The 18,186-nt window shown below is 36.6% G+C and overlaps 1 protein-coding gene across 2 annotated transcripts in view; it reads left to right on the top strand.

Annotated features, from left to right (window-relative positions):
- mcph1 (microcephalin 1) overlaps positions 1 to 18,186 on the top strand; it is a 54,455-nt gene that overhangs the window by 4,462 nt on the left and 31,807 nt on the right. The window contains exons 5-13 of one of the 2 annotated variants that reach the window (XM_055170469.2): positions 1,744 to 1,831; positions 1,947 to 2,058; positions 2,143 to 2,274; positions 2,410 to 2,502; positions 2,604 to 3,707; positions 6,111 to 6,211; positions 9,624 to 9,661; positions 13,599 to 13,761; positions 13,847 to 13,924. In XM_055170469.2, coding sequence (XP_055026444.2) covers positions 1,744 to 1,831; positions 1,947 to 2,058; positions 2,143 to 2,274; positions 2,410 to 2,502; positions 2,604 to 3,707; positions 6,111 to 6,211; positions 9,624 to 9,661; positions 13,599 to 13,761; positions 13,847 to 13,924 — 1,909 coding nt within the window. Of the gene's footprint in view, positions 1 to 1,743; positions 1,832 to 1,946; positions 2,059 to 2,142; positions 2,275 to 2,409; positions 2,503 to 2,603; positions 3,735 to 6,110; positions 6,212 to 9,623; positions 9,662 to 13,598; positions 13,762 to 13,846; positions 13,925 to 18,186 lie in introns of both variants that reach the window. The other variant, XM_055170468.2, reaches the window with a different exon arrangement.

The raw sequence follows: 18,186 nt of genomic DNA, 5'->3' as shown, positions 1-18,186 counted from the left end.
ACCAAAATTAGGCTTCTAAACAATAAAAAAAATAGTGCCAGAGTTATATTAATTTAAAGGTGTATATCGCCTTTTCACCAACCCCCCACTTAAAAAGGGCTACGCCAGTTAAAGGGTTAAATAAAGAGTATATCACAGTTTTTCTGGGAGATATCCCAATAGTTTTTGAGAGATTTCAATAGATGACTATATTCCAGTAGTTTTGTTTGAAATGCAAGCTAATACATATTAATTAACAGCTATTTGCAATTGATCTGATTATAAAAAGTATAAATTCCCTTCCAGGCACCTTTAAGGTAGATGAGAAGTTTTTTGAGATGTAGATTTGACGAGTGTCAATGCTTCTGTTTTTTTTTTTTTTAGACAATTTATGTAAACTTTATTCCTACATTGAATTATGCCTTAGTAGAGGCAAATACATTCTTGCAACAGTTTCCACATGACAAGGTTTACCATTTATACTTTTACCAGCATTTCCATTCAAAGGGATAGTTCCCCTAAAAAATAAGTGAATCATCTTTCATTGAAAACAAAAGATGATGCTGTTGATGATGTTTTACATGTTATATATCAGTGTTCTCTTTTAATGTCACTGTTTCCTAAAACTTTGAGGTTTAGTGACAGCATATGTTGGTGGCGATTTGGGATTACTTGCCCAAAAAAGCATTATATAAATTTTTTTGGTGCATTTCTTTAGATGGCCTTTAGATGTCTCTAGCTTTCAATGTCAGAGGTATAAAGTAGTAAAGTATTTTTACTCACTACTCTACACTATTGTATTTTATCAGGGTTTTTTTTTTTTTGGACACATTTTTACTTCTCTACATTCTGATGCATAATATTTTACTTTTTACTCCACTACATTTCATAAATACAAATTTTTTAACCTTTATTGAAGTATATTAAAATATACTTTTACTTTTTTAATTAATTCTCAAGTAGAACTTTTAGGGGTGGTTTCTCAGACAAGTTTTAGATTAATCCAGGACTCTAGACCTTGGTTATATTAGGACATTTAAGTAGTTTTTACAAACAAACCTTACAAAAACATTGTGGTTTGTGCACTGGTGTGCATCTTGAGACAAAACAATGGCACTGATATATGTTAAAATATGTCAGTGCATGATGTTTTTAAATTAAGGCAGATCAAACATGCATTTTAGTCTGGGACTAGTATAAACCCTGTCAAGGAAACTGCTCCATAAAAGTAATTAAGTACTAGATTTTTAATGTAATTAAGTACTACATGAAACTTTATATGAAATGTAGTAGGGCTGGGTATCGATTCAGATGTTACAGATCGATTCGATTTCGATTCGCAAGCTATCAAATCGATTTAATTTTCGATTCCGTTTCTCGGGTTGGTTTTTATACTCGATTCAACTCATTGAATATAGATTTAATACAAATACTATATTAATAAAAAAGAACAGTAAACGGCAGTTTACAAGTGGGTAATTAATAAAAAGAAATTAAAAGCCACAACACTCTCGTCGTCGTCTTGCTTGCAAAATCTAAAATGCTTCCATACCTCTGACTTTTTATGTGAATGTGGCATCAACGTCGATGAAGCACCTTAAACCCATTTTAAGCACTGAATGAATGAATGACAGGCTCACCTCTCGCTCTGGTAACATCGCGCAAGGCAAAAAAGAGGGTGACATCTTTAAGTATTTTGCCCCTCTGCTCAATTTTATTGTTTTTCACAAACATGATTTGTTTCCTTTCTTGATGCATTTGCAGTTGCAAAGAAAGTGGTGAACATGCTGATGAAGATCTTTTCCCTGCACAGAATGAAGAATCCAAACATTATCTTTTAAACAAAAGAACAGTAAGAATATACAATACATATAAACACCTTAAAATTAATATAAACATGTTATGATTCACCAAATAACTAAGCTATGGTTTAAATTAAGAAGCTACTTTTTGTTTGTTTTTTGCAGCACCGTTGCATGCAGCCAAGAGATATTCCAGTAAAGACTCCAGAGAATGATCGACGGATGAAAAAGAAACTGGATAAAATGATGGAGGGCCTCGTCTCTTCATCCCCTGTTGGTGAGGGCAGACGTTTGTTTGAACATTTCCATTCAGTAATTTCTGAGATTATTTAGGCATTTTGGGTTGTTATTGTTTTAATAGTTTCTGATACATCACCATTCATTATTGATGAGGAGAGTGGAATAGTGTACAGTCCCTCTTTAAAGCGCTCTGACGGCATGGCTCAACGTCTGAAAGAGATGAGAGCTCAACGTGAACACCTCTCACCCACAGGTATTTTCTCATTAAATACATTTTTTATTAAGTTTATGCCGCCTTAAGTAAATCAAAATGTTATGTTTATTAAGTACAGTATGTATAAATTAACTTTTATTTTGCTGCTGTAAAAATGTTGTTGTTGTGCCTCAGCCTCACAGATGAAGGACAGTGGATCAGGATCTGATGCATCTTTGAGACCTTCGGTTGGTGCCTCACCAACACTCTCTTTCTTGCAGCAGCTCGGTAAGGAAACACTAAAATTAGGGTTTACTTCTTTAGGCAATTGAATAATATTACAGATAGATAAAACTGAAAATGCTGAACCACCAAACCTTATTTTGCAGAGGAAGAACCTTTGGATTGTTTTTCAACATCTCACCAGCACTCCTCAAAGAATAAAGATGAAAGTGCTAACCAGAAAGGGAATAAGAAGTCAGCAACAAAAATAACTAGTAAACTATTTAGTCAGACACATCCTGAACCGAACACAGCTGCCATGTGTAATTTTTCCAATCCTAAAGTCCCAGCGTTATCTTCAAGATCAAGAAGGTCGTTGGTGAACAAAACTGAAAAAAAGAAGCAGACCACTTTAGAGAATTACGTTCATAAAACCTGCTCTGAAAGCAAAAACATCTCGCATCAACCTGAAACCCAGTCATCCAGCAGTCCTGAAAGACCCAGACCTTCCTTGTCGGAAAGCTTCAAGAAAACAAACAGAGGCAAAACGGCAGAGGATTCCAAAGACTTGGAGACCAAGACTAAAAAGTCTACACTAAAAAGTCCAGCAGGCAGGTGTTTTACAGAAAATGAAGATGTTTTCCAAAAAAGTGAGCTAGGTACTCCCAAGGCTGTTTCTAAAGTTGCACGTCAGCGATGGAGCTCTGCTGCGTTGTGTTCAGCTGGCTCTGTTTGTAGTCCAGATGATGGTGAGGAGTTTGAAGACTTCTTCTCACCAGCCAACAATGCCCACAAACAGAGAGTCATTTTATTTGGTTCTACCTCAGAAGCAGTTAACCTGCCCACTTTTGACCTGGAGAATCCCAACAAGAAGGACAAAAAATCCTCTACAAAATTATGTGGTAGAAAGCGGAAACATGAAAATATTGATATGAAAGAAATGCCGTTTAATTCTTTGAGCCCTGAGAATAAGAGTGAGGAAATTATCGCTGAGACACCTGAATCAAGGCCTGAGCGTTTGTCTATTAGGAGGTCTGAGGTGAATGAAACACCCAGATCTGAAGAAATAAAACTTGAACCACTGACAAAGAAACAAAAGAGGCGTACCAGAAGCTCTGTTGTTTCCTATGAAGAGGAGGATGGTGCAGGTTCAGATAAGCCCCAATCTGCTAGAGAAAGGAAGAGTTGGACAATTTCCTCTCTGACAGCATCCACAGCGGTTAATGTGAAGCTCCAGAAGAGTCCTGATCCTGACCCTACACTCAAACATGGTATTGAAAAGAGAATGGGATTAAAAAGTATGTGAATTTTATTATGTGAAATAATAAAGTATTTTAAAACCTAAAAGCTTTATCTCGCTTTTAACTCATTCTCCGCCAGCCTTTTTTTATAACCGTTGCCCACCAGCATTTTTCACAGAATGCCTTGCAGGGAATTTTCTTCTATAAATAGATAAACATACAAATATATCAAACGAAAGAACCGACCCTCTGCTTTCAACCAAAATGGAAAAAAGTTTAATCCTATCTTCATTTGGTTTTATAACCACTCAAATGTGGGTAGGTTTCTTCAAAAATGCCAAATTTTTAGCAAAAATAATCACATTTTTGTAAAGGACTTTTGATAGAGATCAGATTCAGAGCGATGATCAAAACACACCATGTTTACAATTAGAGCCCGACCGATAAAGGATTATGAAGGCCGATACCGATACAAATGTTTGTTGGTTTTAAATCCGATATTCCGATATATCGGCTGATTTTTTTTTTTTTTTTTTTTTTATTTCAGAAACGCGCAACAAAACATTAAAAGATTTCCCTAACATTAGTTATTTGTTATTTATGAGTTTTAACTAAAATAATATGATAAAAAAATGCATTTTAAAAAGAAACTTGTTTCTTTTATTGTCACAACAGAACAGAGGAACATCAAAATATATTAAAGTTCTGATAAATAAAATGTATAAAAATACAAACATAAGATATGAAACGGAAAGGCCTTTGAACAAAAACACAAAAACAACAACAACCAAATCAAAGTTACCAGTTTTAAAAGACTTGGTTCATAAATATAACTTTAGGACTGGAGACAAATTCTGTTAAGTTCTGATAAATAACAACAACAGCAAAATATAAATTGCTAATTACTTGACTCAGGCAGTGGCTAGATGCCTAAATCTGGACCCACCAGCAGCTACTGGTTCAGAGCGCTCTGTCAAAAACACCAACAGTGAGGATTTTTTTAAAAAATATTCATTTATCGGCTATTATGAATGCCAATACCGATAGTTTGGAAAGCGTCTAATATCGATATATCGGTCGAGCTCTATTTACAATGTTGTAGAATTAAGTAATGCTTCAGTTTTTTATAAATTGGGTTAGATCGCCATCTAGTGGATAATAGTGGAATTATAGATTACCATAATCTCCATAATACAGCAAACTCGTCAGGAAAGCGTCATTGGCAGGGAAATGTTTTCTCTTAATTGATGAGATAACTTGTCAATGGCGGGGAAAGAGTTAAATGAGCAGTAGGCGATATATGCACAAGTGTCCCACAAAGTGTATGGATTTTAAACTAGTGACAAACCAGCATGTTTTGGCCAGGCTGATTATTCTGGATATTATATCTATTAGATATAAGCATTGTATGAAAAGTCTTTTCAATTGACCATTTTCATGCCTCACTTGTTTAAGTGTGAATGCTATTGCATAATATAATGACATCATTGTTTGGGAAAGATGGTACAGGTTGGGAACTGACATCCATTAAAATCACCCTGGCATTAGTTGCTTAAAACTGCATTTGTTTTTAAGGTTTGAGTTGAAAAGTTTTATAATTTCTTCTCATATGCCACTTGCTTTTGTTACATAATACAATCCAATTTGATCAATTAAAATTTTGACTTTAACGGATAGTTCACCCAATAATAAAAATTCTGTCATCATTTACTCTAATGTTGTTACAAACCTGTATAAATGTCTTTGTTCTGATGACCACAGAGGAAGACATTTTGAGGAATGTTTGTAACGAAACCAATTAGAAGCCATATTGATCTCCACAGTAGGAACAAAGAATACTATGGAAATGAATGGGGCTCATGATCGGTTTGTTTTCAAACATTCCTCAAAATGTCTTCCTCTGTCATCAGAACAAAGACATTTATACAGGTTTGTAACAACATGAAAGTACTCATTTTTGAGTATTTTTTGAACTATGCCTTTAATGTCTGAATTTTTTGATGGTGGGGGGCAACAGAATGTTCTTGAGGTTTTTTTTATGGTCTAAAAACAAGTATGTTTTTTTTCTAAATTAAGTTGAATTCATATTTGCAAATAATAGGTAGAAGCTGAAAGATTTACATCAGATGAAATGTTTGCATTCCTGAACTTTCAATAGTTTTGCAGTGTATTCTTAGAGTTTTTAGAGGTAATGTAAAACCTGGATCCCTGCTAAAGTATGATAAGAAAAAATGTTTGTGCTTCAGTATATTTGAAAGAAGTGTATATTCTTTGTAGTATAGAGACACTCTTTTAAAAGCATGCTTTCAAAATGTTGCTCTTTAGACCAAACCCTTAAGAGAAATGCTTATCTGTGTCACAGCACACCTGCTGCATACCGCTTTTGTCTGAACTAAACTAAACTTACTTTTTTGTTGTTTTGCATACTTTCAGTTGTAGGCAAAGAAAATAAAAGCACAGCTGATGGGCTTAATAAGAGAACGTCTGAAATGTGCAGCAAACAGGGAATTATGAAAAAGGACAAATACATAAAGGTAACATTGCTAAACATTATTTTTTATGTTTTATGTTACTTCTTTTCTTTAAATAAAGCTTATGAAGTCAGTCACTTGAGATACTGTTATTAAAGTTTGCTTGCTTGGTGTACTAACTTATACCTGGCAAGCAACAGCCATCATTTCACTGTCTGTGTTAACTGTAAACCTGATACACTCCGGCTACTAGTAACCCTCTTTTAGACAAAATAACTTTGCTTTGGTTGCATGTCGTTTTTGTCAAAATAACTGGTTAGATTTCTGTCCAGTTCACTGAAAGACAAAATGTATCTGGGCTGTGTTTGGATGTTTGTTAGACTTCTTTTAAATGGAAAAAAATTGGTTGCTACTCAGTGGTTTATAACTGCTGTTTATTATCACATAATTTCTGTATGCAATATTTAGCCACTGGCCTTTCAAACGCAGTAAGAATGCAATTCTGTAATACTAACTCTTGCCTCCAGCTGTGAAATCCTCTGTCTTCATGGAGCAGCTTGCCATGGCCCAGTAACAGATCATAGTCATTTTTTTTCTGAAGCAATTGTTATACGCTTGCCTTTCTGTATCTCTTCTGGCTTCCTGTGTGTTCTCTGTTTGACTGTGATGCACACCTGCTTGAGCGCTATTTGCCTGTATTACTACAAAAAGCAAATGACTTTCATCTCCAGACGTTATCTCGGTTTGATTTTATATCCGCCTCAATTCATCAGAAGTTCACTTTGAGTTTACTCAATTGTGGTGAAGAATTCACAGATGATGAATGTTTGCCATCATCTGTTACATTACTTCTTTGACAAGATTTAAGTTTAAGTGAAGATTTATATGAACACTAGCTACAATATCAGTTATAGATAGTCACATAGACCCTTTTACAAAATGTAATTTTATTCTTTCGTGATAAGTTGTTCCAAAAACCATGGCCTCGGCAGGGCTCCAGACTAACTTTTTTCACTAGGAGCACAGTGGCCCCCAACTGAAAATTTTAGGGGCGCAACCAGAAAATTTAGGGTCACACCGTAAATAAACATGCTAACCAAACATTCACATTTCTACTAATTTCCACTGTATTACTAATAAATACTTTGATGATAGATGCAGAAAGTTTGTATATGTCATGCATGACCTTTTGACGTGATTATGTAATAAGTAAGATCACGCTGGCGCGTCACACGACTTGTGAAAGACGAGAAGTTGTGGTTTAAAAGTCCTTTTTTATTTTTCTTGCCGAAAATGACTATCGTTTCGCCAGCAAAGACCCTTATGCCTTGTTTGGGATCGTTTAGAGCCCTTCAAATCTGCATTGGAACTGCAATTTTAAACCGCATTGAAACGTTAACGTTTTTTAGGGTCCAATAAAGTCTATTAAATTGGAAAAAATCCTAGAATGTGAACAAAGAAAGACATCAACATTTTGGATGACATGGGGGTGATTAAATTATCAGAATTTCGTTTTGGGAAAATGGGATTAATCCTTTAAAGAGTAACTAAACCCTAATCCAACTTTTTTTAGTTACTGATCTGTAAGAATGATGGTTTATTAGTGCTGTTCATTGATTTTAGTAAGTTTTTTGACATTTGGATATAAAGTGTTTCAATACTACAATATATGGTGTAAAAACGTCTGAGTGCTGCCCTCTTCAGGTTGAACGGTGGCTACTGCAGTTGAATTTTCCTATTGGATGTTGGGTCCAAAAAATGACTCGTGACGTAAGCCGGTTGAAGCTTACCACGCCCTTGTTACGATCTCACCACACACTTGGTACGAGCTTAGTTCGTCCCCTCTATCTCTGTTGGGATCTGCCTACTTTTCTTGCATTTTTCAAATATTGCCAGTGGGTGGAGTCAGGCTCTGACCAGGGGTTTAGTTACGCTTTAATTGATTTGCTACTTCCTATTGATAGTCTGTTGAAGGTGGTATTGTAGACATTCACATTGCTTAAAGTTAATATGTTAGGATATAGGTGACAAAAATGATACAGCATTTAACAGACATGATGAACTTAAACCATTTTTGTTTTAGTTTTCTTGACACTTACGCCACAAATGTGATTTAATGACTTAAAGCTGTGGCAAAGCAAAAGCTTGTCATGTGATTTCCTTTTTGGTTTGATGATGTCATGCGCCCTATGACACTAGCCTGCAGTCTTTTAAATGTAATCTATAAACCTTTTAATAGTTCTTTTGGGAAAGGCCAAAACATAGGCTGACCCTCCTCTCTGTGAATAGAGGCCTCACATCAGAGTGCATGAACTAGAAACCAAGTTTGGTGTGTCATACTCTGAAGAATTTCCTTCATTTGTGCAGGGCTTATTGGAAACAAGCACTCATTGAAGTTCACACCAATTCTTTGTCTTGGGTTCATGCACCTTTCCATGGCCTGCCTGCGTTGTGCCTTGGCAGCAGGGTTATACTTAAGCAGGTATTGACAAAAATAACCCAGTCGTATCAAATCATCTCAGCTTGTCTTTTAACACTACCTCATTTACCTTCATCTATGAAAATAAGTATTGCTTTGATGTCTTCTACTGAAATGATTTCTTTTGGATTCACTCACTTTTGGTTTTGTCTATAAAAGACGCCACTTGTGATGAAAGATATTGAACATAATGAAGCAAAAACTAGGTGTTGAATGGGGGACTATATACCAACATTTTGGAAACTGATAGACCCATTTGATGAGTGACGAGGGTTTTAACCTTCATTTGCTTTTACATCCAACACCATGACTCCTTAAAAAATCAGGTGTTTTAGTGTTTTTCATATGTGTCAAGCAGCTTAAATGTCTGTGAATACGCCACAGCTGAATCAGGGGTGTGTAGTATTTGACAGACATCAAATTTGTATTTGAACTTCAAAAAACAATTTGCAGATGCAGAGTTTTCCACCAAATAATTGTTTCCCGCTAGAACAGTTGGACGTCATATTTTACCAGCCATGTCTTTATTTTGTGTTAACCGGAATGGTTGTCCGCACCTGGCCATGCGTTTGTGTCATGGTGTCAGAAAGCATCTTTGTAAACATGTTATGTATGAACCTGTTTTTGCTGCCCTGTTCACTGATGGATGTAAACCCCAACTTCCTGTAGGCGAACAGAGAGGAAGGTCGTTCATGTGTTTGTACTATGGAGTTGTTGTGCTGGGGCCAGGGTACAGAGAACGGATGAAGTGCTGCCACGCTGTTCTCTGCTTAAATGACTCTCAACCGCTCCCCCCCGTACGACCTTGGGCTTTCGTTTCCTTTTCGTTCGCTAAATATGCAGATATCCGGCATGTGTTTACTGGTTTATGCCGCCGTTCATCAAAACAAGAGTGCAGAAGTGCATGTGACTGAGATGTTGAGGCGAATGAAATCAGACACTGTCATAGAGAAGGGCATAAAACATATCTAATGTTTCTTTTTCCTGTCTTTCTAGAAAAACAGATCCTTGGTAATGACAAGCATGCCCACTGAGTAAGTAATATGTAGTCTTTGTCATAAACTACAAAAATTCTGCTTATTGAACTACATACAGTGCCTTTTGTTGCCATTTTTTGGGTGGCATGAACATAATCTTGCATTGAATAATATTTCATTAGGGATGCACCGATAGGATTTTTTTGGGCCGATACCGATTCGATTTAAACAGACAACTTCTGGCCGATACCGATATTAAACACTTGTATACAATACTATACAGTTGGTCTATTAACTAGTTTATTTCTGCATCAAATTATTTTTACTGAACATGGATTGGATCTAATTAACATTCAACTGACCAACATAATAAGAGAGGCACAAATTAAGCTAAAACAAATATAATAAGACAGCATGACAACCTTCAATGGTGTTTTTTTCTATTCAGCATTTATTTTATTAACAACATCAACTCATTTTTTACATATAATGGATTTCTTTATGCAGTTAATTAATATACAATCGGTATCTGCCTTTCTCGTGCTATTGCCGATATGCCAATGGTTTCAAATTCATCAAAAATCGGCCGATAAATATCGGTGGCCGATACATCGGTGCATCACTATATTTCATGTTATGTGTCACAAAGTTCAAATGCTTGATTATTACTGGATTTCTCAGGCTTGTCATAGTGGTTTTAAAATCCCATCACATAAATGCATCAATGTAGAGAAAATGTGTTTTGCATTTAAAACGCACCATTCTCTGTTTTTGCGATTCTTTGTTGCTTTGTCATCACATTTAAATCATGAAATGGCCAAATGAATCTCTACCAATTGACACTTTCGTACCATCAAAACTGTTTAGCATCACTCTACCCTTATCAAAAGTATACTGAAAAACAGTTCTTTAGTAACAAAAAACATACATAATCATCATATAACTATCCTACAAACTGATCACAAATACTGCTTTACAGCACAATGAAAATCACACAAATTTCAACAACAGGAAACTTTTGAATCTGCAACATAACTAAACAATTAACAATAACATGTTTTTGTCCTAACTCAGAAATGCGTAAAATAACACATTTCAGCATTTACTTTTCAGATTCTGCCCTATGCCAAGGCTGTGACGGTGGCATTTTTTTTACCACTGCGATGGTTACACACAAATTTACTGCGGTGGTTATTGTGTGTGTGTGTGTGTGTGTGTGTCTGTGTGTGTGTGTGTGTGTGTGTGTGTGTGTGTGTTTGGGGTGCGTGCATGTGCCTATGTGCACGTGCACATTGATGCATATAGATCTTATACCTAATGCAAACATATATTTTGAAATGTAAAAATGTAAACGAGGATCAGATATACAGTTCTTAAAGGAACACGCCCACATTTTGGGAATTTAGCTTATTCATCATATCCCCCAGAGTTTGATAACTCCATACATACCTTTCTCATCTCCGTGCATGCTGTAACTCTGTCTGACGCAGCCCCTGCTAGCTTAGCTTAGCACAAAGACTGGAAGTGAATGACTCCAGCTAGCATACTGCTCCCAATAGAGTGCCGAAGTCATGACGTCACTTTGTAGGCCAACCCGGAAGTTAGCGGCGCATGGGTTCCCTCGATCGAAAAGCCATTCATTTTTCCCATAGACTTTTGGAAAAACGCAAAAAATAAGATCTGTGTTCAACAAAGAGTTATGAACCTTACACGTTTTGTCTATCAAGATAATCTTTATAAGTTAAACGAAAATGTATACATTTTGAAGCCTAAATAAAGCCGTCAGATATAAAATGCTAACGGTATGCTATAAACGGACTACAGCGCACCGGTCGCGGATCAACGTCATCATCAAGCTTCCTCAAACTTTATTTAAAAAACACGCTCACTCATTGTGATCTGCGCTGTTTATGGACACTTATCCACTTTTTCATGAGAAATATTGCACATTCGTTATTTCCAAAAATGTTAGAAACTTTGTTTACGCGTGATTTTTTGTTAATGTTTTATTTATTTATTAGTTTAATTATTTCGTTAGTTTATATAAACCTTAATATTATCATTGTGCCCCAAATAAACTTTAAAATTTATATTTCACTGTATTATGTTTGATTGTATGTTTGCATACCATTTGCTAATTCGCCAGAAAAAAAGAAACATCTCAGAAGCACTAGCTATTGCCGTATCAATTTCCAATCGTATGTACTTTTTCTTACTTAGACGATAGAAAACCATAGATCGAGAAGAGAGAACCACTATAAATCTGGGCATAACAGTGCAGCTTAGATGCTGGTTTACTTACCGGTATTGTAAGGGCCAGCATGAGGGACAAGGTTTATCAAGTCTCATTAAGTAAAAATGGAGAGATAGAGGAGTTAAATAAAGTGTTCTATGTATTTTTAAGATAACTATACAATCTCTGAACAAACAGAACACAGTTAAATTCCAAACATTTAATATAATAGTTATATATAATTATATATGTTGAATTTAAAGAGAATTGTCCAACAGCATCAATGCTTAAATACAATATATTATAATTAAACCATATATGTTCTCTAAATAAACCATATATACTAATTTTGTTCACATTTTCTATATATTTTTACCTGGTAATCCACAAGCCCCAATGTGAGAGCCTGTGTAGTAATTTTATCTCACATTACTGTGAGCTGACTGGTGTATAGTTACAATAGTATAACATTTAATTTTTGGTATTTGTTAGACAAGGGACTTACAGTGCATTCAAGCTCTGGGAATTAAACAAAAGTTAACAAAATGCTCCAATCACTGATCCACAGAAACATTGCAGCACGTTTTGTAGTAAACATCTTTATTTTCATAAAATAAGTAAACTTTGTCTCCGGACAAAACAAAACATGTCAAACTACAGTCTCTCCACAGTACAACAATATTTGGAAAAACTACAATTTGAAAAGACTAAATATATAACGTTATGTATATTAACTGAAAGGTAAACATCTGAGAACGTGAGGCTGAAAGGCTAGTGACAGATTTCCTGTCATGATGACGTCTAAACTCCCCGCCAAGGATGTAGTCCCTATTAGCAACTTGTTAGCAACCACCGTTTTTAAGGCACAATAAAGTTTAAAAAAATCACAAGCAGATTATAACTGGTGTATTTTATGTCATAGAACAAAACGTGAAAATATTTAGAGGTTTTGTTAACCACAGACCTTATTTCAGGCGATTTAGCAAAAACCCATTCAAAAAACCCATAGACTTCAGGGCGAGGGAACCCGTAGTGCTAAAATGCTACCTCACTTCCGCGTTTTAGCCTACAAAGTGACGCCATTACTTCGGCACTCTATAAGTGACAAAATAACGCAAACATTTTCCTATTTATGTGTTGTGGTTTGTATAGTCACACTGTGTACAAATAACAAGGTCATATGAGACACAGCCATCTTTTAACAGTATACATACTGGGAACTATATTCTCAGAAGGCGAAGCACTGCTACTTGGGCAGAGTGATTTGCTCGCAGCACCTGAGAAGCCCATATGTGTCTCATATCACCTTAATAATTTGTGAGCAAAAATGTGCTGTTTTTGTGTGTGTCATTTAAAATGCAAATGAGCTGATCTCTGCACTAAATGGCAGTGCTGTGGATGGATAGTGCAGATTAAAAGGCGGTATTATCCCCTTCTGACATCACAAGGGGAGCCGATTTTAATGACCTATTTTTTCACATGCTGGCAGAGAATGATTTACCAAAACTAAGTTACTAAGTTACTTTTACACATTTCCTAGGTTGATAGAAGCACTGGGGAACCAATAAAACACGGAAAAGTCAGATTTTCATGAAATGTCCCCTATTCATTGTGTTGTATTAACTCATTTAAGTTAATTGCATAAGGAGCCGAATTGAATGTAATGTTTCACCAGGTAAGGTATAAGTCTAATGTTTTGTTTGCATGTCTTGTGGCTCAAGTAGGAAAGCCTGTTGTTTATTGGTTTTGTATGTATTTTAGGAAGCAGGAGGTTGTCTTCCAGTTAATCAGAAGTTTGGGTGGCTTCGCAGTGGTGGATGAAGTGTGTGAAAGCACCACTCACGTTGTGTCCGGGAGCCCCCGTCGAACCCTTAACATCCTCTTGGGCATTGCACGAGGCTGCTGGATCCTCTCATTTGAATGGGTGTGTAGAGTATATGTGACATTGTCTCTGATTTACTTTTAATACATATTTGTTTTATATCTTAAGTGTTTCCTTGTGTGAGCAGATCCTCTGGTGTTTGGAGCACAGGCAATGGGTTCCTGAGGAACCTTATGAACTTTCTGATCATTTTCCTGCTGCACCTGTAAGTACATACATCCCTATGTTTATTTTACCAAACCTGTCAAACATCTTTAAAGAGGGAATATCAGGGGTTTTCCTGCATTGAGAATTTGTACACCACCTCCAGCAAATTTTGTACCAGCTCTCAACAGGTGTCTTTATCATGTGTCTTTATAGAAAACACGATTAACCTACACTCTGTGGATTGTCACTTGTACCTGTAGTTGCGGCATTACGCCACTGTGGTGGCGCCGTTTCGTTATCAGCACAGTGATTTGGGAAGAAGCTTGGGTATATTAGGTGTATTTCATGGATGTTTTGCAGGCAGACACCAGCTTATTATTACTGCAATGTTTCTACATGAAATTGTTTAACGGTTTAACGGTTTAACATTGCAATCGCATGCACACGGCACACAACATAACCACTAATGACTCAAAAACAAATTATTTTAAACTGATTGGTTTTAATGAACGGTTGCAACAGTTTAGTCACCCAGTGAATTGTCACTGCGATGGTAATGCACTAATCGAGCATTGATGCATATCGGCTTATATATAATATATTTTGAAATTAAAAAAAATGTAAATGAGGATCACATATATACGTTTCTTAAGAAACGTGCATGTCCATTGGAACCGATTTCTTTTTCTGTCAGTGGATGCTTTTCACAACGTCAAGCAGATGCTCTGGAGCATGGTCAGGTTTCCCGCTTGGTCTTAGATGCGAAATGTGGAGCAAGCGAGCCATATATGCTTGGCCATTTCGGTGGGTGCTTGAGCCGAGCCCCGGAGAACCTACGGAATATGTGCCTATGTGCGTGTGTTCAGGGCCGTACGCAGGATTTTCTAAATACTGAGGTCCATATATGTTTCTTTCTAGAGCAAGCACCCCAGGGCAAAAATGTCTTATTTTTCTGCTCTACATATATGAATTTTAATACATCAGAAAAATAAAACCAAAGAATCAAATAACTACAGATTTCAAACCATGTCAGTATGCAGAAGACTTGTGTTGTTTATTAGTAATAGATTGTTATACTTATTTTTCACATTCCGATCACTCTGAGCTGTCTGAGTAAAGTAAAAAAATGGGCTAACTCAATTTAGAATAATTTTAGTGAATTAACAGAAGGCTACCAAGAATTTATTTATAAAATTCATTCACAATATGCACACACTTATTATACACTTAATATGCTGAAATACACATCAGTAATGCAGTAGTGGAACTAGAATTTTATAAATGGGTTGGCCAAGACTACTTTAGGGGACCATATCCCATGAAAAAAATGTGTAAATATTAAAAAAGCATAAATGAATATATGATTGCTTTTTTACTTCACATTACCCAACATTAGATAAATATTCCTCTTGCTCTGCATGCATTATACTAACTGTAAGATGTAAACATAACGCAAAACTGAATTTTAAACTTCTCACGTCTGATTACTGTCTGTTAATGAAGCAAAAGGCTTCATGTTAACTGCAGTAACTTAGTAAAAGTTGTTCAGGAAATCAAAATTCCATAATAAACCTGAGATTTACTTCAAATAGCATCGCTTAAAGGGGCAATAAGTAGGATTTACCCCCATCTAGTGGTGAAATTGTATTTTGCATTCAAACGAATAGTGCTCTCTAGCTCCTCCCATTTCCAAATGCGTGTTGCAACTACGGTAGCTGTTATGTAATCGCTGATCTCCTTGTCCGTGTCAGCTGGTTCACGTGTTCTGAATGAAAATGCGTTGGTAGGTTAGTGCTTTTTGTCCCTCTCTGCTATTATAGTTTATCAATACGGCAGAACGATATGGATGCATCCTTGGACTTACACGTTCAATGTAAGTAAAGAGGAGAAAATCTGAGCTTACAAAGAAAAGTCAGATCACTGGCAGAGGTCATTTGATACCAACGAGGACATATTTATAAATAAAGACATTGATTTTGATTAATAAAACATTTAAAATCCTACTTACAGTCCCTTTAAGATTAAGGATTTTTGGCAAAAAAGTAATTTATTTAAAAGTAAATGTGGATTAGTCTTTTTTTTACGAAGTAACAGAAGTTACAGTCAGGACCAGTGAGTGATTTTCAACCAGTGAGGACTTTAAAGGGACACTCCACTGTTTTGAAAATATCCTCATTTTCCAGCTCCCCTACAGTTAAATATTTCATTCTTACCGTTTTGGAATCCATTCAGCTGATCTCCAGGTCTCGCGGTACCACTTTTAGCATAGCTTAGCACAATTCATTGAATCTGATTAGATCATTAGCATCGCGCTAAAACATAATCAAAGAGTTTCAATCCTTTAAAACTTGACTTTTCTGTAGTTACATCATGTACTAAGACCGACGGAAAACCAAAAGTTGTGATTTTCTATGCAGATATGTTTAGGAACTATACTCTCAAACTGGCACAATAATCAATGACTTTGCCGATGTAACATGGCTGCAGCAGGCGTAGTGATACCACGCAGCAGCCGAAAATAGTCCCCTTGGTTACTTTCAATAACAGGGGACTATTTTCAGGCGCTGCGTATTATCATTGTAATATCATTAAAATCATAGCTGGCGACTGACGTATTCCTGTATGCGGAGTTTAGTCAAAAACTCTTATATTGACGTCATTCAACTGGGAAGTGGCTGAAGTCCAAACCGACTGTTCGCTGTAGGCTTTTAAAGGGAAATTCTGTTAAAGAAAATATCGCTTGGCGTTGAGGTTTGAGCTTTTTGCATAATTTTGCAGGTATTAGTTATGCTCTAACAGCAACATTACGAACTAACTAAAGTTTGAAAAGTGGGATCAGAAAAAACGGGACCTTTAAAGGGACAGTAAGGGGCCAATCACACCAAACGCTTTTATGGCAGTTGCAGGTGCCTTTTTGAATGATATTCTATGGGCAGGGAGCGTTTACGCGCCGTTTATTCGCGCTGAACGCCTTGCGTTTTTTGCCACCAGCCGCAAAAGCAGCTGACATCATTCGCGTCTTTCCATTGTCCAATCGAATGAGGGGAGAGGCGGGCCTTACGTTGTGGTGAGGGAAGTTTACAGTTGCTTTGAAGAACCGGAATCCACTCGCTTACTCTCTCCTGCGTGTTTGTGCACCTCTCATCCTCAAACAAGGTCAGAGCAAGCGTCCTCTTTTTAAAGTTTCTGCTAATATGACAGTTAACAGCAAAAGAGCGCTCACGCTTCAATATTTGATTGACAAGACAACTGACTCTGTGATTGCCTAGAAATATGAAAAGCCACGTCGCACTGCTCTTTTTTTTTTAAAGGCAGTGCATCGCGCCTTGCGTTTCCAAGAGTTTAAAGCGCGTTGGGTGTGATTAGCCCTTTAGTATTGTTTTAAGTGTTTTATTAGTCAAAATTAATGTCTTTATTCAAAAATATATAAGTCCTCGTTGGTGTCAAATGACCTCTGCCAGTGATCTGACTTTGATTTGTAAGCTTAGAATTTCTTCTCTTTACTTACATTGAACGGGTAAGTCCAAGGAGGCTTCCATTTCGTTCCACTGTGTTGATAAACTATAATAGCAGAGAGGGACAAAAAGCACTAACCTACCAACGCGTTTTCATTCAGAACACGTGAACCAGCTGCAACGGACAAGGAGATCATTGAGTACATGACGGCTACCGTAGTTGCAACACGCATTTGGAAAAGCGAGGCGCTAGAGAGGACTATTCTTTTGAATGCAAAATACAATTTCACCACTAGATGGGGGTAAATCCTACTTATGTTCCCTTTAAAGAAAAATGTTTTACATCAGTTATTGGAACATCATGAGCAGTGGCGGCTCGTGACTGCACTTCCGAGGATGCGCTAATTCAAAATAAGTGTTCGGATTGTCACGTGTGTGGTTCCCTTTTCCAAAATATGTGTCATCCTTGTGGAGAGATCCTGTGTGCATCACGTGTTTTGTCAAAATAAGTGCCTGCTGGAGACACGTCAAAACCGTTTATGATAAAAGAGATGCTCACGTTCCCTAAATTCACGCAAGACACCCTTAACAGTAAACTGTGATTACGCATGAGATTGTGCGAGTATCTGGCAAACGCGAGCGTCTCCTTTCAAGTTCAAGGCAGCAGGCACTTATTTTGACAAGACACGTGATGCACACTCGATCTCTCAAAGCGCAGAACACATAATTTGAAATGACGAACCACACACATGACAAGCTACATACATGTTGTGACGAACTTCGCATCGTGCGCTTCAAAAAAAGACGTCACCAGCCGCCACTGATCATGAGGTAATAAAATCCAAATTAACAATGATTACTAAAA

Source organism: Misgurnus anguillicaudatus, chromosome 11 (genome assembly GCF_027580225.2).
Source record: "Misgurnus anguillicaudatus chromosome 11, ASM2758022v2, whole genome shotgun sequence".
NCBI lineage: Eukaryota > Metazoa > Chordata > Actinopteri > Cypriniformes > Cobitidae > Misgurnus > Misgurnus anguillicaudatus.
The sequence above is the reverse complement of the archived record's forward strand: the minus strand, read 5'-3'. Positions and strand labels throughout refer to the sequence as shown.